Below are 18059 nucleotides of genomic sequence, written 5' to 3'. Positions count from 1 at the left end.
GAACTGAACTTCCGAATACAATCTATCTTACCAACCTGTGCCGCTTTATTATTATTATGTCTATAGATGCAATCTAAGGCTTGAATTCCGGAGGGAAAGATGCCATCTGCCCTGGTCCAAAACTCTGTTGAAAACATAAGCGCTGCCCGCCCTTCGCTACTAGAAATGGTAGAAGGCGAGCTGCTAGACAAGAACTGCAAGTCATTCCATTAGCGACTTTTGTTTTGCCAACTAGAGCTCATAGAACAACTCGGCTAGCCCGGATCCATCTCATAGGCTTCTTTGGTGGCTTTCCCCTTTCGCTACTTTCTTAAGATTGAAATGGAAGTCAAGGAACCTATAGACAAAACGCTGGTTTGGCTCATCTAGATCAAAATTCCATTGGCAGCCATCGATTTCAGAGCCTAAAACCAGCAAAGCGAGCAAGTTTAGAAAGGAGGGACTCATTCCACCCGCCGCTTGGATTGCTGAAATCGCTCAATTGAAGCCAAACCGGGTTCCTCGATAGAGTCTATTGAGATGCCAGTCAACGGTTGGCAGGGCTTGTTATGCCCAAAACAAGGCTTTTGATAAAGGATTCTCGGCATCAAATCAATAAGTCAGAGCTGGCTTTCGGCTCGGGTCAATTAACTCTTTCTTTATCTACAGCAAATAGCCAAAGAGCTGATGAAAGAGCACCGTCTTCTCTTATTCCTGAAAAGATCTGCAGAGCAGTTATTACAAAAAGACTAGCATCTCTAACAGGAAAAGCAAGCAAAGGAATTGACTCACTGACTGGTTTACTTGATTGATTGCTTGCCCGGTTAATCTTTCATAAACAAGCACCTGGTGCTCCCTGAGCCCGAAGCTCCGCACTCCTGACTACTCTCGTTTATCATTATCTAGAGCTTCCCGATCCAAGGTTGCTCTGCTCCCACCTATCGGTTCACTAGGGGTTTACAAGGACATGGGATTTATTCGTCCCAATCCTACCGCTCCGTGGGTCTACGTGGTTGATAGATTGCGCCTGCTTTATCATGGCCTAGATTGAGTGCTTTCACTCATTACCCATGCATATTACCAGAGGAGACGATAGTTCAACTTGGCATCGAGCTACGAGTCACTTCTTCCTCGACTATGGGTGGCGTGATGCTGCTGGGCATGGTCCTCTATATGATGACTTCTCGTACCCTTTCCCGGCTATCGATTTCGATATGGAACTGCCTTGGTTCCGTCTATTGAGACGGAGGTTAAGCTTTGTTATGTTGTGTACAGGCGCTCTTTCTTTGTTAACCCGTCTGGTGCGCAGCTGTATGCCTGTGTAGGTGGTCCCCGCGTGGGGAGCTTTATTCGTTTTTGATAGACTTACCTCACGATCTGAAGTGTATCCTTCTTTCCTTGCTTCTTGCGTTCTCTCTTTCTTTATTCCGATACCGTAGCTATTGGTATTGCTATGGTCCTTTCGTTTTCTATTCTCTCTTTTTCTTTTGTGCCGTAGCTTGCGTAGTACTTCATCCTATTACTTTAGTGACCATGGCCTCCTATTGTGATGGAGTGAATTCTGTACCTTCCCCCCCGACTCCGGTTGAATTGCCGGAAGAGCCACTAACTCCGCCCGAGCCGGTAGTTCAACCGCAAGCTCTGCTTCTTCAGGCGGATGAAGCGAGAAGGAGCATCCTTTATCGCAGGTACTTGCTCCTCAATTTGGGGGGGAATGAGGACCTGCGACGTATGGTATCCATTATCTCCTCGCAGTTCGCAGTCGAACTGGCAACGGAGGCGGCCCTCTTGGATGATGGATTTCGTCCCCAGTCCATTATATCTCGAATTAACGAGATAAGGGGGTTGATCCATTCTCCGCGAGGAGAGCTTTTGAGTGAGCAAACGTACCGGTCGTACGTCACTCAAATTCGAGAGCATGGGACGCGCTCAAGCGTGCCCTATCAACGGGTTCGAAGAGCAGTCCTTAACTATGATCTCCTTTTAGAACGATCATAGTGGGGCGGGGCGCCTTGTTCGCATTAATGATGGCCTTCTCTTCTTGAACCAACGATTCCCTTTCGTTGTAAGGGACAGCCTTCCCGACGTACTGGTTATAACATTTGAATTTTTCTTACATTCTACGTTCCCGACACGGATCCTATTAAATATTTTACATTTTCTATGATCATCTCTATTTCAGGTATTCGGGGAATCCTCCTTAATAGACGAAATATTCCTATTATGTCAATGCCAATTGAATCAATGTTATTAGCTGTGAATTCGAACTTTTTGGTATTTTCCGTTTCTTCGGATGATATGATGGGTCAATCATTTGCTTCATTGGTTTCAACGGTGGCAGCTGCGGAATCTGCTATTGGGTTAGCCATTTTCGTTATTACTTTCCGAGTCCGAGGGACTATTGCTGTAGAATCTATTAATAGCATTCAAGGTTAAACATGACTCCTAGAGAGTTACCAAAATACGAATTTCTCCTTTCGTTTTCTTCTTTCTTTTTCTTGGTTGGCAGGGTCAGGGCCTTTCTCGCTGGGCGAGCACATCCGATTCGAAAGTCCTTTCCTAAACCACTTCCCGTTCAGTTGCTGAAAGATAGAGATAAGGTTTTCTAAATGAGATCTTGTTCCACGAATATGCAGGCTAGAAAGATGCTATTTGCTGCTATTCTATCTATTTGTGCATCAAGTTCGAAGAAGATCTCAATCTATAATGAAGAAATGATAGTAGCTCGTTGTTTTATAGGCTTTATCATATTCAGTCGGAAGAGTTTAGGAAAGACTTTCAAAATGACTCTCGACGGGAGAATCCAGGCTATTCAGGAAGAATCTTTTTCTATGTCATTAAAATTAATTAAAACACACGAGTATGGAAATGTCCACAAAGGAATCGTTGACTTTATATTTACTTTTAATTTTCTATTTAACTTATTTAATCATCTACGTTCTTCCACGTCTTAGGTTGTTTGTTATCTCTTTAATTAAGTGTTACAATTGCTTATGATCGTTATATGTATTGACCGCCCGAAAATAAAATCAAGGGTTAATAAATGTGAAGAAAATGAAAATGTAAACTCCACAGTTGATGAAAATGGAAAAACATGAGAAGAAGAAGAAGAAGCATGTTTTTCGGCTCAATACATTCAAATTACTACTTTTGCTCTGCTTTGTTCTCAATTTCTTCGTATTCGGGCAGAGAATTTCCTTTGATGAACACTTCTCCGGCGGCAAAACCGCCATGAAGAAGATGATGGATGAGAAGGAATTTATCAAATTTCATGTATCAAGACTAGTTCGAGGTATGTATCTACCTACACCTTTCACAACCTCTCTGTTTTTCATGTTGTTTTTTTAAGAAGAATTACTCTGTTTTGAAACAGGGGAGGATCGTAGGAAACTTGATGGGACGGGCTTCGCCTGCGACAACGCCGTCCACTCCGTCCACTGCGTATCCACTAAACCCGTAAGAATCGATACACGGAACATGACCGTGTACATACCCTCCGGTGAGGACTCGCAGAACGAGACGTCCATCGTGCCGTTCGTGCGACACGGAGACTTACCGAAGATCTCCCCTGTTCGGATGATTTTGTATGGCAACAACACGGACCCGCCCCCGTGCGAGTTCCACCACCGCCTCCCGGCCGTGGTGTTCTCCTCGGGGAGCACGGGGAACGTGTTCCACGAGTTTAGCGAGATCATCATCCCTCTCTTCATTACCACCATGCACTTCGGGTCGCGCGTTCTCCTCGTCATCGAGGACTACAAGCCCTCGTTCGTCGCAAAATACCGCGCAATCCTCTCCCGTCTCTCGTACCACGAGCCTATCAACGCGGCCGCGAACGCTACCATCCATTGCTTCCCGTCTACCGTAATCGGGCTAAAGTACCACGACGACCTGGCACTGAATGCCAGTGACATCCCAGGAGGGTACGGAATGCCATCATTCCGTACCTTCCTGCGCACCGCCTTCGGCCTGCGGTACGCGCATGTGTTGCAGGTACCCAGGCCGAGGCTGATGCTTCTGTCGCGCACTAGCACAAGGAGGTTCCTCAACGAGGACGAAATGGTCGATATGATCAAGGACGTCGGGTTCCAGGTACTCGTGGTTAGACGGCCGAAACTAGCGTCGAACCTCGAGAAATTCTCGCGGCTGATAAACTCGTGCAGCGTGCTGCTCGGCGTGCATGGCGCGGGGCTCACGAACGAGATATTCCTGCCCGCGGGCGCCGTGATGATCCAAGTGGAACTTCTCGGCACCGAGTGGGCTTCCAACAGGTATTACGGTGACACAGCCCGCGCGATGGGCGTGCGCTACTTGCGCTACCCGATCGACCGGGACGAGAGCTCGCTGGTCAAGCTATACGGCCGCAACAGCTCGATCGTAACCGATCCGGGATCGGTGTACATACAACATGGTCAAATACCTTGGAGAACTATATTTCTTGGTCTACAGAATGTAAGAATCAATCTTGCTCGATTTAGGGAAACCATAGTTGAAGCGCTTAGTTTTGTTACAGATTCGCCAATTATATGATAATATTATTGATTTTCTCATAGTTTCAAAGGATTGAGTTTGTTTGTTTCCATTCATACATCAACAATTGTATTGATCACCCACTGAAATTCAGGGCACATTTTGTTTCCATTTGTTACGATTCTGTGATTTCATACCATGAATTTTGATTTGTTACATAGAGAGTCAAATTTCATAGATTTTTTTTATTGATTATTTCTCAAGTCGTAAAGTCAAATTAAGCAGACCAGAATTTTATAAATTCTAGATCCAAGTCCTTAGAATTAAAGAATAAAATATTTCTTGTAAGCATGCTAGAGTTAATTTACAGTTTGAGTTATAGACTAAAATAGTAATATAACTACATCGACAGAGTAATACTCCATGTGATATGTAGCTGGATTCAGGTGGACTGTTTAATTAAATCAGTGTTTAATTATTCGACTCAAAACCCATGGTAGTACAATTTAGCTCAATTTGATCACTTTTATTTTTTATAGGATACTCCTTACATCCAAAAAATATGATCTTATAGAACGAAAAAAGCAGATAAGTATTAGAAAAAGTTTTCATTTCTATAATGAGATTATTTTTCATAAATACCCTAAGATAATAAAATGAGATTATGGAAGAATTGGGTAAGTAATAGTTACTTTACTTATACTTATTCTGTTACAAACTACTTATAATAATATTTTATTTTGATCTTCCTACATTACTATTTTTTTGGGCAAAAACTTTATTCACATTCCTATTTTAATCTTTCTTTTTCTCTCTTATTTTATTCTTTCATACTTTATTATTTCTCTGTTTAACTATTTAAACATTAAATTTTTTAATTTCGTGCTCCAAAATATCACTTTAATTAGTGTGGGACAAAGAGAGTATTAAGTTAGAACTGGTGAATAACATGTGAGATGATTGACTGAACCACATCGTCTCGATGGTATTATAATAGTAGTAATAACCATTGGTGATTCTAGGGATGTTATTACACCAGCTTTGTGTACTATAGACTATTCTCTTTATTACTACTATGATGCTAATTTTGCTTGATTTATGTGTCATTGAAAAGATGGGATTAAAGAAATCTTAACACTGAAGATAAAAATATATTAAAAGTAAAGGTCCCCCTGGTTATCAAATTAGCAATTTGATACCCGTCCCTTTATTTCTAAATGAGTGGAGTATTTTTAGTATATCATTTCAGTTAAATTTAAATTGTCTTAATTACTTGAATCGAAATAGCAATGGAAATGCATATAACCTTTTCGATTAGACTTAATTCAATGAGTTTGGGCCCAATAGTCATCAAGGAGTCCATTGGAGAAGGCCTTTTCATAAAGAGAATTACTACTGGGCCATTAATTTTGGGCCTTTATATTAATGAAAAAATGGCCATATTTTTCTACTACTACTTCTTAATTGAGTTCGATTTTTTTTTCAAGGAATTAAATGACCAGACTTACCACTGTAATTCTTTGAATTATCATCGTTTAAATTCATACTCCCTCTATCCGCCGTTAAATGTCTCATTTTTTCTTTTTCGTCTATACGCAAATAAATATTTCATTTCACTTTACTTTTTTTTATAAGTGAATCTTACATTCCACAAACTTATTCCGTCACATTCTATATAAAATTATTGTATAAAAGTGGATCCACATTCCACTAAATTTTTCTATCCACTTTTCTTTTGTCTTCCACTAAATTTTTCTATCCACTTTTCTTTACAAAAGGTAAATAATTTCTTAAAACACTTCACATTTATTCATGGACAAAAGTGAGTACATGATACTAATCCATTCATCCACAAAGTAATGTCCCATTTTTATATTTTGATTTTTTCGTTAGGATAATACTATAAAATATATATACCTCAGTATTTTGTTCATCACAATATATTTAATATCTACATAATTGTTATTTATAATATTGCTCTTTAATTCATTAAATACTACCTCCGTCCTATATTAGGAGTCTTATTTATTTTTCTGCATTCTTCTCTACACTATTCTCTTTTTTACTTTATTATTTCTCTATTTTAACTATTTATTATCATTTTTATAAAATGAGTGCGGAAAAATAAATGTGACTTCTAATGTGGGATGGATGTAGTATATAGTACTATAATTCTTTTTATACCATTATCAATAATTTAGATTAATTTTACTACATACACAGATGGTGCTTTTAATATGATCCATTTTCTGCTTATAAATTAACATATACTACCACTAATAACCAAAATAAATGATACATGAATTAAATATTAAAAAGCTATGTATAAACAATAATTTGCTTTCTAGACGTTATATACTACCATATCACACTATTACGGAACCCTTACTTTATTTATAAACTACTCTTTTTTATTCATTAGCGATATAATATAAAATTAATTGATATTTTATCGCACATCTTTGTCATTAGGTTATTGTTTTAATATTTTGATATGAGTGAACCAAAGACCTAAGTCATTCTTATTTTCCACTAAGACAGTGACATTCTTTTCATTAATCACTTAATTAGTTGTTGATGCAAATACGCAGTTTTCTAAAACAGAAACCGAATTAATTTATCTCTAAATGGGAGTAGTTTTTAATTAAGTGTTTTATAGTTTTTATTCATGCTAGTGAAAGATATGACAAATCATATTTCATAATTCTGTTATTACTATTGACCGCTAAACAATAAAATCAAGGGGTGACATTGTGCCCCTGTCTTTTTCTTTTTAAAAAAAATCGCCAAAAAAAAAAAAACATAAGGAACGTAATTAAGTGACATGGGTATCGTCCATCCTTAATATCATTTCCAACTACTAAAGTTTAAAATCCATTTTTGGTAAAGAAATTATCTACAACCATATACCAATTCAAACTCATTTTTTAGTTTTTCTACGAAACAACACCAAATATGATAATATTGCAAAAAATTATGAGATACTGCAAATCAATTTATTATTATTTAATTAATAGTATAAACTAAAATACGAACAACAAATTACAATAACAAACGAAGACGCACGATTTCAAGAGTATTTGATTCGATATGACACTATAAATAATAAAAAATGCTCATCTGGAACTTTGAAATGGGCTAATTGATCATTTGTGGGAACAATACACAAACTTCAAGTGTTAAATTTTTGATATTTTATATGCGTATTGTGGTATTTTTTATGTAGTTGTGATATTTTTAAGTATGTTTCGATTTATGTTTTAATTTTATTATAGTATGTGAAGTGTATTATTTTAACTTAGTGTAAATTTTTTGAATATAAAGTGTAGTAAATACATAAATATACTAATACAAAAATATTTATTTATTTTAAAATATCGATAAAGTGTTGTGGAATCAATATCTAATTTAAATAAGTATGTAGATATAATTGAAAAAAATACAAAAAGTAGGTGGACGTGGAATATTCTTTTGAGTGTGAGTTTGACGTAAATGATTGATATAAAATTACTTTTGGGGTAGATATACACCAAAAACTATTAGTTTGGAGTATATAGTTGAAGCTGACTTGATTAATCAAATGGTTAGGGATTCAATCCGTTTTTTTAATAAAATAATCTCAAATCCAGTTGTACAGACCAATTTGATTTTCAATTATTAAATTTTTGCATTTTTTAATTTAATAATTAAAATATTAAAAATGTAAGTTGATTCCTAGAATAAAGGAAAGTTGTATAAGATTTCAAAGGATTTTTTTCCCTCTCTAAACCCGGTTATTCTTTTTACCACTAATTTTAAAAGGCGTTTTTTTTTTCTCGTTTCTTATATCTCTTTCCATGAGCCAATTCTGCTGTATTTCTTCTCCATCTTCTTCTCCTCTCTCTAATTGGAGAAGACAATTAATTTGGAAAGGTGATTTTCTGTATCTCCTTCTATGCGAATTACAATCTAATTGGGCCATACGAGAAAATCAATGATGCCAAGGTTTGAAAAGGTGGGATTAATGATATATATTTGAAGGAAAATTATTTGGTTTCATCTATTCACTCACAAATAATTCGTCAATTATTTGTGAGCAAAATTGATTTTCTTCATCATTTTAGTGTGTAGAAGGCGCTTTGGCAGGCGAACAAGAACATAATTGAAAATATAGTTTCTCAATCTTTACATGTTTCCAAACACAATATTCTCATATTTATAAGGAATCATATTCCAGGGAATCGTGAATCTCAGAAATCATAATCCAAGAAATTATTTTTGGTGATAACTTTACTTTTCTGCCAAACAAACATGGCCTTAGTCTGAAAAAAGCCAATAAATTTACTTGTTATCTCCAAAAGTTATTCAAATGATATGTTCATTACTTTGCGTACCAAGCATGAAAAACGGTTTATGATGGATAACGAATTGGACATCTCAATACCTTAGAAAAAAAATTAAATTAAACTCAACCACAAAGAAAGGTCCTCTGCAATTTGCATAATAAAAATGGAAAAAGATCAGAAGAAGAAGCATGTTTTTCGACTCAATACATTCATTTTACTACTTTCCCTCCCTTTGCTCGGCTTTGGTCTCGATTTCTCCGTATTCGGGCAGAGAATTTCCTTGAGTAAACACTTTTTCGGCGGCAAAACCGCCGTGAAGAAGACGGTGGATGAGAAGGAATTTATCAAATTTCATGTATCAAGACTAGTTCGAGGTATGTATCTACCTACACCTTTCACAACCTCTCTGTTTTTCATGTTGTTTTTTAAGAAGAATTACTCTGTTTTGAAACAGGGGAGGATCGTAAGAAACTTGATGAGACGGGCTTCGCCTGCGACACGGCAATCCATTCCATCCACTGCGTATCCACTAAACCCGTAAGAATCGACACACGGAACATGACCGTGTACATACCCTCCGGTTGGGACTCGCAGAACGAGACGTCTATCCAGCCGTACGGGCGACAAGGAGACTTACCGAAACAAATCTCCCCTGTTCGGATGATCCTGTATGGCAACAACACGGACCCGCCCCCGTGCGAGTTCCACCACCGCCTCCCGGCCGTGGTGTTCTCCTCGGGGAGCACGGGGAACACGTTCCATGAGATTAGCGAGATCATCATCCCCCTCTACATCACCACCAAGCAGTTCGGGTCGCGCGTGCTCCTCGTCGTCGAGGACTACAATCCTTCGTTCATCGCGAAATACCGCACCATCCTCTCCCGTCTCTCGTACCGCGAGCCTATCGACGCGGCCGCGAATGCTACCATCCATTGTTTCCCGTCTACCGTAATCGGGCTAAAGTACCACGACAATCTGGCACTGAATGCCAGTGACATCCCAGGAGGGTACGGAATGCCTGAATTCCGTACCTTCCTGCGCACCACCTTTAGCCTGCGGTACGCGTACGTGTCGCAGGTACCCAGGCCGAGGCTGGTGTTTCTGTCGCGCACTAGCACAAGGAGGTTCCTCAACGAGGACAAAATGATCGACATGATCAAGGACGTCGGGTTCCAGGTACTCGTGGTTAGACGGTTGAAACTAGCGTCGAACCTCGAGAAATTCTCGCGGCTAATAAACTCGTGCAGCGTGCTGCTCGGCATCCATGGTGCCGGGCTCACGAACGATATATTCTTGCCCACGGGCGCCGTGATGATCCAAGTGGAGCCTCTGGGCCTCGAGTGGGTTTCCAACACGTACTTTGGCAACACGGCCCGCGCGATGGGCGTGCACTACCTGCGCTACCGGATTGACCGAGACGAGAGCTCGCTGGCAAAGGTATACGGCCGCAACAGCTCGGTCGTTACCGATCCGAGATCAGTGTTCATACAGCATGGTAACAGACAAGCGAGAAATATATTTCTTGATCAACAGAATGTAAGAATCAATCTTACTCGATTTAGGGAGACAATTGTTGAAGCGCTTAGTATTGTTACGGATTCGCCTGCTAGGTAATAGTGTTATGATAGGGGCCAGCCCGACCAAAGACGAAGCCCACTCAATACATGGATTATAGCTTTTAAAGTAGTTAGGATTCATGTGTATCTTTTTCCTATTTTATTCCCTTATTTTTGGACGTATATTGTGAGTCAATTAGAATAGATTTTATTATATCTTTTCGGGTTCTATTCTTGATTCTTTTTCGAATGTATAGTCGAATCAAGTAGGTGGGAATTCTATAAATTACAGAATTCTCCTTTAATTGAGAAATAAAGTTAATTACTTATTGGTAGTAACTCAACTAGTGTTTATCTCGTTCTTCTTCTCACTACAATCGTTCGTTCTCTACAACTATAGAGCTAAGGTTTATCATAGTATTGATTTTTCTCAATTGAGTTTGTTTGTGTTCACACGTACACAAAAGAATTGTATTGATCACCCACTGAAATTCAGGGCACATTTTGTTTCCATTTGTTATGATTCTATGATTTCATATACCATACGAGAGTTTCTGATTTGTTACATTGTGAGTAAAATCTTATTGAATTTTCTTCTTATTAATTCCCAATTCATAATTTATAGAATTCCCATAGATTTGTGTATTCTTCGAGAACCCTAGCACTCCAACTACGGTTTTGCGTTTCTTCTACAAATCGCGTACTCTTCATCCAGATAGGCCATTCGACTTATCAGCATGCTAGAGTAAATTATAGTAGTTGGGATATTGCCTTCTAATATCATGGAACTTTGAAAAAGTTGGATTTTTTCCACGAACTTATAAATTTTCTTGATTATTCAACTCTAAACTTTTAATTTCCCGTGGTAGTTTAGTTTAGCTCAATTTGATTAATTTTAATTTTTCTAAATACTCCACGCGTCTACCAAAAATAGTCTTATTTATTGATGACACGAGTTTAATTGAGAAATAAGAGAGAAGGAAAAAAAATAGATAAAGTATTAGAAAAAGTTTTCATTTCTGATAATGAGACTATTTTACGTAAACACCCAAAATAACAAAATGAGACTATTTTTTATGGCCAAATAGAGTATATAATAGTACTCATTCTGTTACAAAGGGTAGTGATAAAATGCAAACCCATATATTGTACAAACTCCAAACTTTTTCAACACAATATCAACATAATGTCAACACAGTATAAAATTTCAAGATTCTGATATCAATACAATATCAATACAATGTCAACACAATTTCAACACAACATCAACCGTTGACATTGTGTTGACATTTTTTGTTGCTATTATTTCATGATCTGTTGATATTTTCTAACGGTCCAGATCATAGTTTGGAGTTTGTACAATATTTAGAGTTTGCATTTGATCACGTCCCCTGTTACAAAACTACTTATATAAGATTTTATATTTGATCTTCCTACACTATTTGCACTAATTTTTTCAGCAAAAAACTTTATTCACATTCCTATTTTAATCTTTCTTTATTTCTCGTATTTTATCATTTTCATACTTTATTATCTTTCTACTTAACTGCTTAAATATTAGTACTAATTTTTAAAATTTTATGCTCCAAAGAAACACTTTAACTAGTTTGGGATGAAGAGAGTATTAAGTTAGAGCTACGAAACAACATGAGAGAGGATTGACTAAACCATATCTCGATGGTATAGACTTGAGTAAAAGTGAAATTTTGATTTTTCGAATGTGTACTTAAGGCCACGATATTGTCAGACCTTCCAACATATAATGACATCTACACACAAATCCCAAATGTTAAAGCTTTTTGATACGAACCCTATATATGTCGCCTAGAGAAGCAGAAGAGGTGGACACCGAAGAGGCGATGCGAGAGAATGAGCAGTCCTTCGAAACAGTAGAGAGGAAGGAGTCGACGCCACCGGCCTCCACTAGGAAGTCTCGGCCTCGGAGCCATCGACCGGATCGCTTTAATTGATTAAGTAGTCCATTATTTAGTTATTTTCATGTTTTAATTAGTTTCCTTTTTCAACATTAATTATTTAAAAGCATCATAGTCATAGAGTGGAGCGTAATTATAAGCTTTTTTTCAAATTTTCTCTGTTGATTTTTCCCGGATCGAAAAGTTGAATCAACCCGGTCCTTATAGCATAAAAAGGCCTTGTTTCCTTCTTTTTTTCCCTCTTTCTTTTTACCGCAAAAAACTACGAAATTTACGGCTGATCGACGAGGTTATTGTCCTCGCGACTCCGATAGCTTTTTCGATTTCTTGTTGAGGGATCGGAGCCCTTAACACTGCATGTAATAATAACCATGGTGATTCTAGGGATGTTATCACACCATGTGTAGTATAGACTATTCTCTTTATTACTATGATGGGTTGGGATTTTGGATTACTCTAAAGTATCGTTAATGCTAATTTTGCTTGATTTATGTGGTCATTGAAAAGGTGGGATTAAAGAGAAGATAAAGATACTAATAATTAAACTAGCATTTGTTTTTATCAATAATGACCTGAAATGCATGTCGAGGATAGATGGTTATCAAACTATGGTAGTATCAAATTAGCCATTTGATACTTGTCCTTTTATTTCAAAATGAGTCTTGAGTACTGCTATATATCATTTCAATTTAATTAAATTATCTTAATTAATTGAATTCAAATACTTAATAATTAAAATGCATATAACCTTTTCTACTAGAATTAATTCAATGAGTTTCGGCCCAATAGCCATCGAGGGGTCCACTTGGAGAAGGTCCATTAATTTTTGGCCTTTTTATTACTGAAAAATGCCCATATTTTTCTACTATTTAATTTATTCTAGCGTTTATTAACTCTATGATTGTTTTCAAGGAATTAAAATACTACATAATTGTTATTTATAATATTGCTCTTTAATTGTTTATTTTTATTATATATTTCTTTTCATAACAATGATAGATCATACCATTATCAATAATTTAGATTAATTTTACCTCATACATAAATAGTGCTTTTTATATGATCCATTTTCTACTTATAACTTAACATATTTTACTAATAACCAGAATATATGAAACATGAATTAAAAAGCTATCTATACACAATAATATGCTTTCTAGTAATTTATATACAACTCTTTTTATATTAGCGATATATTATAAAATTAATTGATATTTTATCGCACATCTTTGACATTAGGTTATTGTTTTTATTGAGTGAACCAAAGACCTAAGTCATTCTCATTTTCCGCTAAGACAGTGACATTTTTTCATTAATCAACTTATAAGTTATTGATGCCCATATGTAGTTTTCGAAACAGAAACCCAATTAATCTTCTCTAAATGGAAGTTGTTTCATCGGGAATACTGAATACGTAATTTTCTGTAATTATTACGTTACATTTTGCATTGATTTAAAGCATCCACTCATCTAAAATTTGGCTTAATTTACTCTTTACTCTCCAGTGCCTTATTACTTGTCCCATTTTAACCCATCACAAGTTTTAAGAAATATATATATATATATATATATATATATATATATATATATATATAAAGCGAAATAAATGAGAAAAAATATTTATGTTAAAAGGGTTAATAGAATATAAGATTTTTACCGTAATTAAAATAAAATTTAACAATTATGGCTAGGATTAAAAAGAAGGAGATAGATCAAACTAAAGGGAGAAATATCATGATTTATTTTGCACGACAATTGAATTATACTTCAACGCATGAATCATATTTCAACATCTCAATAAATCAAAACTTCATTATAACAATGAATCACACTCTATGACATCATTGAAACATACTTCTAACACAACAATGAATGATATGCAGTTGTAAGTATGATACAAAATAAAAATTACAAATTACGTTTGATTTTAATAACATATTCTTCTTTTTAATATGAACATATACAATTAGAATTTCATTAGAATCCATATAAATTTATATATAAAAAATAATTTAAAATAAGAGAGTTATATAAGATTGAAAAGTTTTGAGATGTTTTAGAAGAGGGAAAATAGGTACACCCTCTTACGAGTTGTCATGCGAATGATCGAATTACCACACACACAATAATAATTAAAATCGAGAGAGGTATAAAATTTAAAATATTGAATGTTTTAAAACATTGTAATGACACATTTGACCTTTACATTTTGCCAGTGCAATCTTCTCTCTAAGAACAATGTTTGTTTGGACCTCTACATTTTTCCAATGCAATCTTCTTTCTAAGAACATCTGTTTGGTTCTCATAACTCTATCAAGTTCACTAATACCTACAGAGTTTAAAGTGTTTCTACGAGGAAATCATTTTATCTTTAAACATCGTATGTCAATCTTAATGCAGTAGCAGATGCATATAATCTTGTGTAAATGATGTTTTTCTTTGACCTCGATTTATAATTTCATTTGTTTATTATTTTTGTTTAAAAAAAATTTGATCTAGTTAGTAGTACCACTTATACAACGACCGAGTCTTTCCCATTTTTGTAACAATTACTCCAATGAGAAGAATCTCAATTTTGGTAGGCCTGTTAGAAACTACTATTATTCTAGTATATCATTAAAATTTAATGAACACACATGAGTATGGAAACATCCACAAAGGAATGGTTTCCTTTATTTTTCGCCATCTTGAACGTCATATTTTTAATTATAATTTTCACTTTATTGAAATTGCCTATTATTAGTTAAAATTACTTGACTAGTAACATTCTTGTTGGATTGTCTAACCACATCTTATTTTTAATTGTATTTTCACTCATTAAAATTGTCTATTATATTAGTTAAAATTAGTCGACTAGTAGCATTCTTGTATCATTGCCTAACCGCTTGTTAGGTTGTTCGTCATCTCACACGTTTAATTTCTTTTCAAAACTCAATTGTAATACCAAAGTAATACCCAACTAAAATTAATGATCAAGTGTTAGATAATTTTATTCATGCTAATGAAAATATGACAAATCATATTTCGTAATTCTTATAAGACTGTTATTAGTATTGACCGCCTAACAATAAAATCAAGTGGTGATATTATCCTCCTATTATTTTTTAAAATTGCCAATAAAAAATAAATATAAGGAATCGGAATGAGTGATACTCCGTATGAGAGTTGTCTATTCTTAGTTATCTAATGATTAGATATTAAATAGTATGAAACAATCTTAAATTTTTAAGTTAGATGTCCTACCTTTTGAGATGTTTATAAGTCAGTACAGAGAATAGTAACTAGAATATAGATAATAACAAACAAAAAAAAGCCAATAAAAATACTTTACTTGTTATCTCCAAAAGTCTTTCAGATTAATATATTCATATAATTTAAAAATATTGGTTGACCTATTATTATCGCATATCAAAGGATATATGTTCATTACTTTCGTACCAAGCATGAATAATGCTTTATGATGTATAACGAATTTGACTTCTCAATCCCTTTAGCAATTTGTGTAATAAACTCGATCACTAAGGAAGGTCCTCTACAATTTGCATAATCTTAATAAGATTCCACACTTCCCTATTTCCCAATTAGATTATAAACATATTTAATCTAAATTGCAGATTATTCAAAAGGCGATATTCTTCCATTGTACCCGAATAAATAAAATAGCACTATTATAGGAATTGTGACCATAATAAAATAATGTGAAGAGAATGAAAACGAAATCTAAAATCCACAGTTTCAAGTCTTCATTCTTATTCCTCCTCTTAAACACAACATGCTGTGAAAATGGAAAAATATCAGAAGAAGCAGAAGCTTGTTTTTCGTCTCAATACATTCATTTTACTACTTTCCTTGCCTTTGCTCTTCTTTGGTCTCGATTTCTTCGTATTCGGGCAGAGAATTTCCTTCGATCAACACTTTTCCGGCGTGAAGAAGACGGTGGATGAGAAGGAATTCATCAAATTTCATTTATCAAGATTAGTTCGAGGTATCTACATCGTTCACAAATCACAACCTCTCTGTTTTTCATTTTTTTTGAAGAAGAAAAATTGCTCTGCTTTGAAACAGGGGAGGATCGTAGGAAACTTGATGAGACGGGCTTCGCCTGCGACACGGCCGTCCACTCCGTCCACTGCGTATCCACTAAACCCGTAAGAATCGACACACGGAACATGACCGTGTACATACCCTCCTGTTCGGACTTGCAGAACGAGACGTCTCTCCGGCCGTACGCGCGACAAGAAGACTTACCTAAAACGGTCTCCCCTGTCCGGATGATCTTGTATAGGAACAACACGGACCCGCCCCCGTGCGAGTTCCACCACGGCCTCCCGGCCGTGGTGTTTTCCTCGGGGAGCACGGGGAACGTGTTCCACGAGATTAATGACATCATCATCCCCCTCTACATCACCACCAAGCAGTTCGGGTCTCGCGTGCTACTCGTCGTCGAGGACTACAAGCCCTCGTTTGTCGCGAAATACCGCGCAATCCTCTCCCGTCTATCGTACCACGAGCCCATCAACCCGGCCGCAAACGCTACAATCCATTGTTTCCCATCTACTATAGTCGGGCTAAAGTACCATGACAACCTGGCAGTGAATGCCAGTGACATCCCAGGAGGGTACGGAATGCCAGCATTCCGTACCTTCCTGCGCGCCACCTTTAGCCTGCGGTACGCGCATGTGTCGCAGGTACCCAGGCCGAGGCTGGTGTTTCTGTCGCGCACTGGCACGAGGAGGATCCTCAACGAGGACGAAATGATCGAAATGATCAAGGACGCCGGGTTCCAGGTACTCGTGGTTAAACGGTCGAAACTAGCGTCGAACGTCGAGAAATTCTCGCGGCTAATAAACTCGTGCAGCGTGCTGCTCGGTGCCCACGGCGCCGGGCTCACGAACGAGATATTCCTGCCCACGGGCGCCGTGATGATCCAAGTGGAACTTCTCGGCACCGAGTGGGCTTCCAACACGTATTACGGTGACACGGCCCGCGCGATGGGCGTGCGCTACTTGCGCTACCGGATCGACCCCGACGAGAGCTCGCTGGTCAAGCTTTACGGCCGCAACAGCTCGGTCGTTACCGATCCGGGATCGGTGTTCATACAACGTGGTCTAATACCTGCGAGAATTGTGTTTCTTGATCAACAGAATGTAAGAATCAACGTTGCTCGATTTAGGGAGACAATTGTTGAAGCGCTTAGTATTGTTACGGATTCATTTGCTAGATAATATGATTGTTTTGGTTACAGTCACAAAGGATTTAGTTTGTCTTTGTAAATACATGCATACAAGAATTGCTAGATAACATTTTGTTTCTATTTGTTATGATTTTCTAATTTCAACAAAAATGTATATCATATGAGAGATTGATTTGTTACCTAGTATAACTGGTCCCAAAATACTAGTCCATCAAATTGTCGTACACGTTGAGTAAATATCGATTTCGATTCTAAGAATCGACGTGGGACATGGTTGTTTTTTCACGTTGCAATGGAGTTCGCAACAATACATGAGTAAAAATCGATTTGGTGTGATTAGGATGTATTTATTACTAAGTGAATGTTGGGATTGTGTATGTGTTAGTGATGTGAAGACTAATCAAATGCAAAATAATCGAGATACATTTCGTGCAAGAGATGCATTCTACTATATCCCCTAGATAGTGAAAAAGAAAGGATGAGGAATAAGAAGCACACGAGCTATGACTTGAAGAGGAAGAAGGGCATCAAGGATCATCACTCTTGACTTCAACTTTGGGAAAAGTCTAGATTCACATATTGTCATCACAATATATTAATT

The 18059-nt window shown here is 36.7% G+C and overlaps 3 protein-coding genes across 3 annotated transcripts; all 3 read left to right on the top strand.

Moving 5' to 3' along the window:
• Window positions 1-2996: 2996 nt before the first annotated feature.
• LOC125211651 (alpha-1,3-arabinosyltransferase XAT3-like) lies at window positions 2997-4627 on the top strand. Its single transcript, XM_048111540.1, has 2 exons — window positions 2997-3271; window positions 3353-4627. Exons 1-2 carry the CDS (start codon window positions 3058-3060, stop codon window positions 4507-4509), a joined length of 1371 nt encoding a protein of 456 aa, XP_047967497.1. The 5' UTR covers window positions 2997-3057; the 3' UTR covers window positions 4510-4627.
• Window positions 4628-8492: 3865 nt separating this feature from the next.
• LOC125211652 (alpha-1,3-arabinosyltransferase XAT3-like) lies at window positions 8493-10548 on the top strand. Its single transcript, XM_048111541.1, has 2 exons — window positions 8493-9148; window positions 9229-10548. The coding sequence occupies exons 1-2, from the start codon at window positions 8938-8940 to the stop codon at window positions 10386-10388; spliced, it is 1371 nt and encodes a 456-aa protein (XP_047967498.1). The 5' UTR covers window positions 8493-8937; the 3' UTR covers window positions 10389-10548.
• A 5429-nt stretch (window positions 10549-15977) lies between these two features.
• On the top strand, window positions 15978-17585 carry LOC125211654 (alpha-1,3-arabinosyltransferase XAT3-like). The gene is made up of 2 exons (XM_048111542.1): window positions 15978-16249; window positions 16330-17585. The coding sequence occupies exons 1-2, from the start codon at window positions 16048-16050 to the stop codon at window positions 17487-17489; spliced, it is 1362 nt and encodes a 453-aa protein (XP_047967499.1). The 5' UTR covers window positions 15978-16047; the 3' UTR covers window positions 17490-17585.
• The last annotated feature ends 474 nt before the right edge of the window (window positions 17586-18059 follow it).

This window comes from Salvia hispanica, chromosome 3 (genome assembly GCF_023119035.1).
Source record: "Salvia hispanica cultivar TCC Black 2014 chromosome 3, UniMelb_Shisp_WGS_1.0, whole genome shotgun sequence".
Lineage (NCBI taxonomy): Eukaryota > Viridiplantae > Streptophyta > Magnoliopsida > Lamiales > Lamiaceae > Salvia > Salvia hispanica.
The sequence above is the reverse complement of the archived record's forward strand: the minus strand, read 5'-3'. Positions and strand labels throughout refer to the sequence as shown.

Bases quoted from the DNA above. Each gene is read 5' to 3' on its own strand.
- LOC125211651 (XM_048111540.1), top strand. From the start codon at position 3,058: ATGAAAATGGAAAAACATGAGAAGAAGAAGAAGAAGCATGTTTTTCGG. The intron at 3,272-3,352 runs GTATGTATCTAC...GTTTTGAAACAG, and splicing joins TGTATCAAGACTAGTTCGAG to GGGAGGATCGTAGGAAACTT.
- LOC125211654 (XM_048111542.1), top strand. From the start codon at position 16,048: ATGGAAAAATATCAGAAGAAGCAGAAGCTTGTTTTTCGTCTCAATACA. The intron at 16,250-16,329 runs GTATCTACATCG...GCTTTGAAACAG, and splicing joins TTTATCAAGATTAGTTCGAG to GGGAGGATCGTAGGAAACTT.
- LOC125211652 (XM_048111541.1), top strand. From the start codon at position 8,938: ATGGAAAAAGATCAGAAGAAGAAGCATGTTTTTCGACTCAATACATTC. The intron at 9,149-9,228 runs GTATGTATCTAC...GTTTTGAAACAG, and splicing joins TGTATCAAGACTAGTTCGAG to GGGAGGATCGTAAGAAACTT.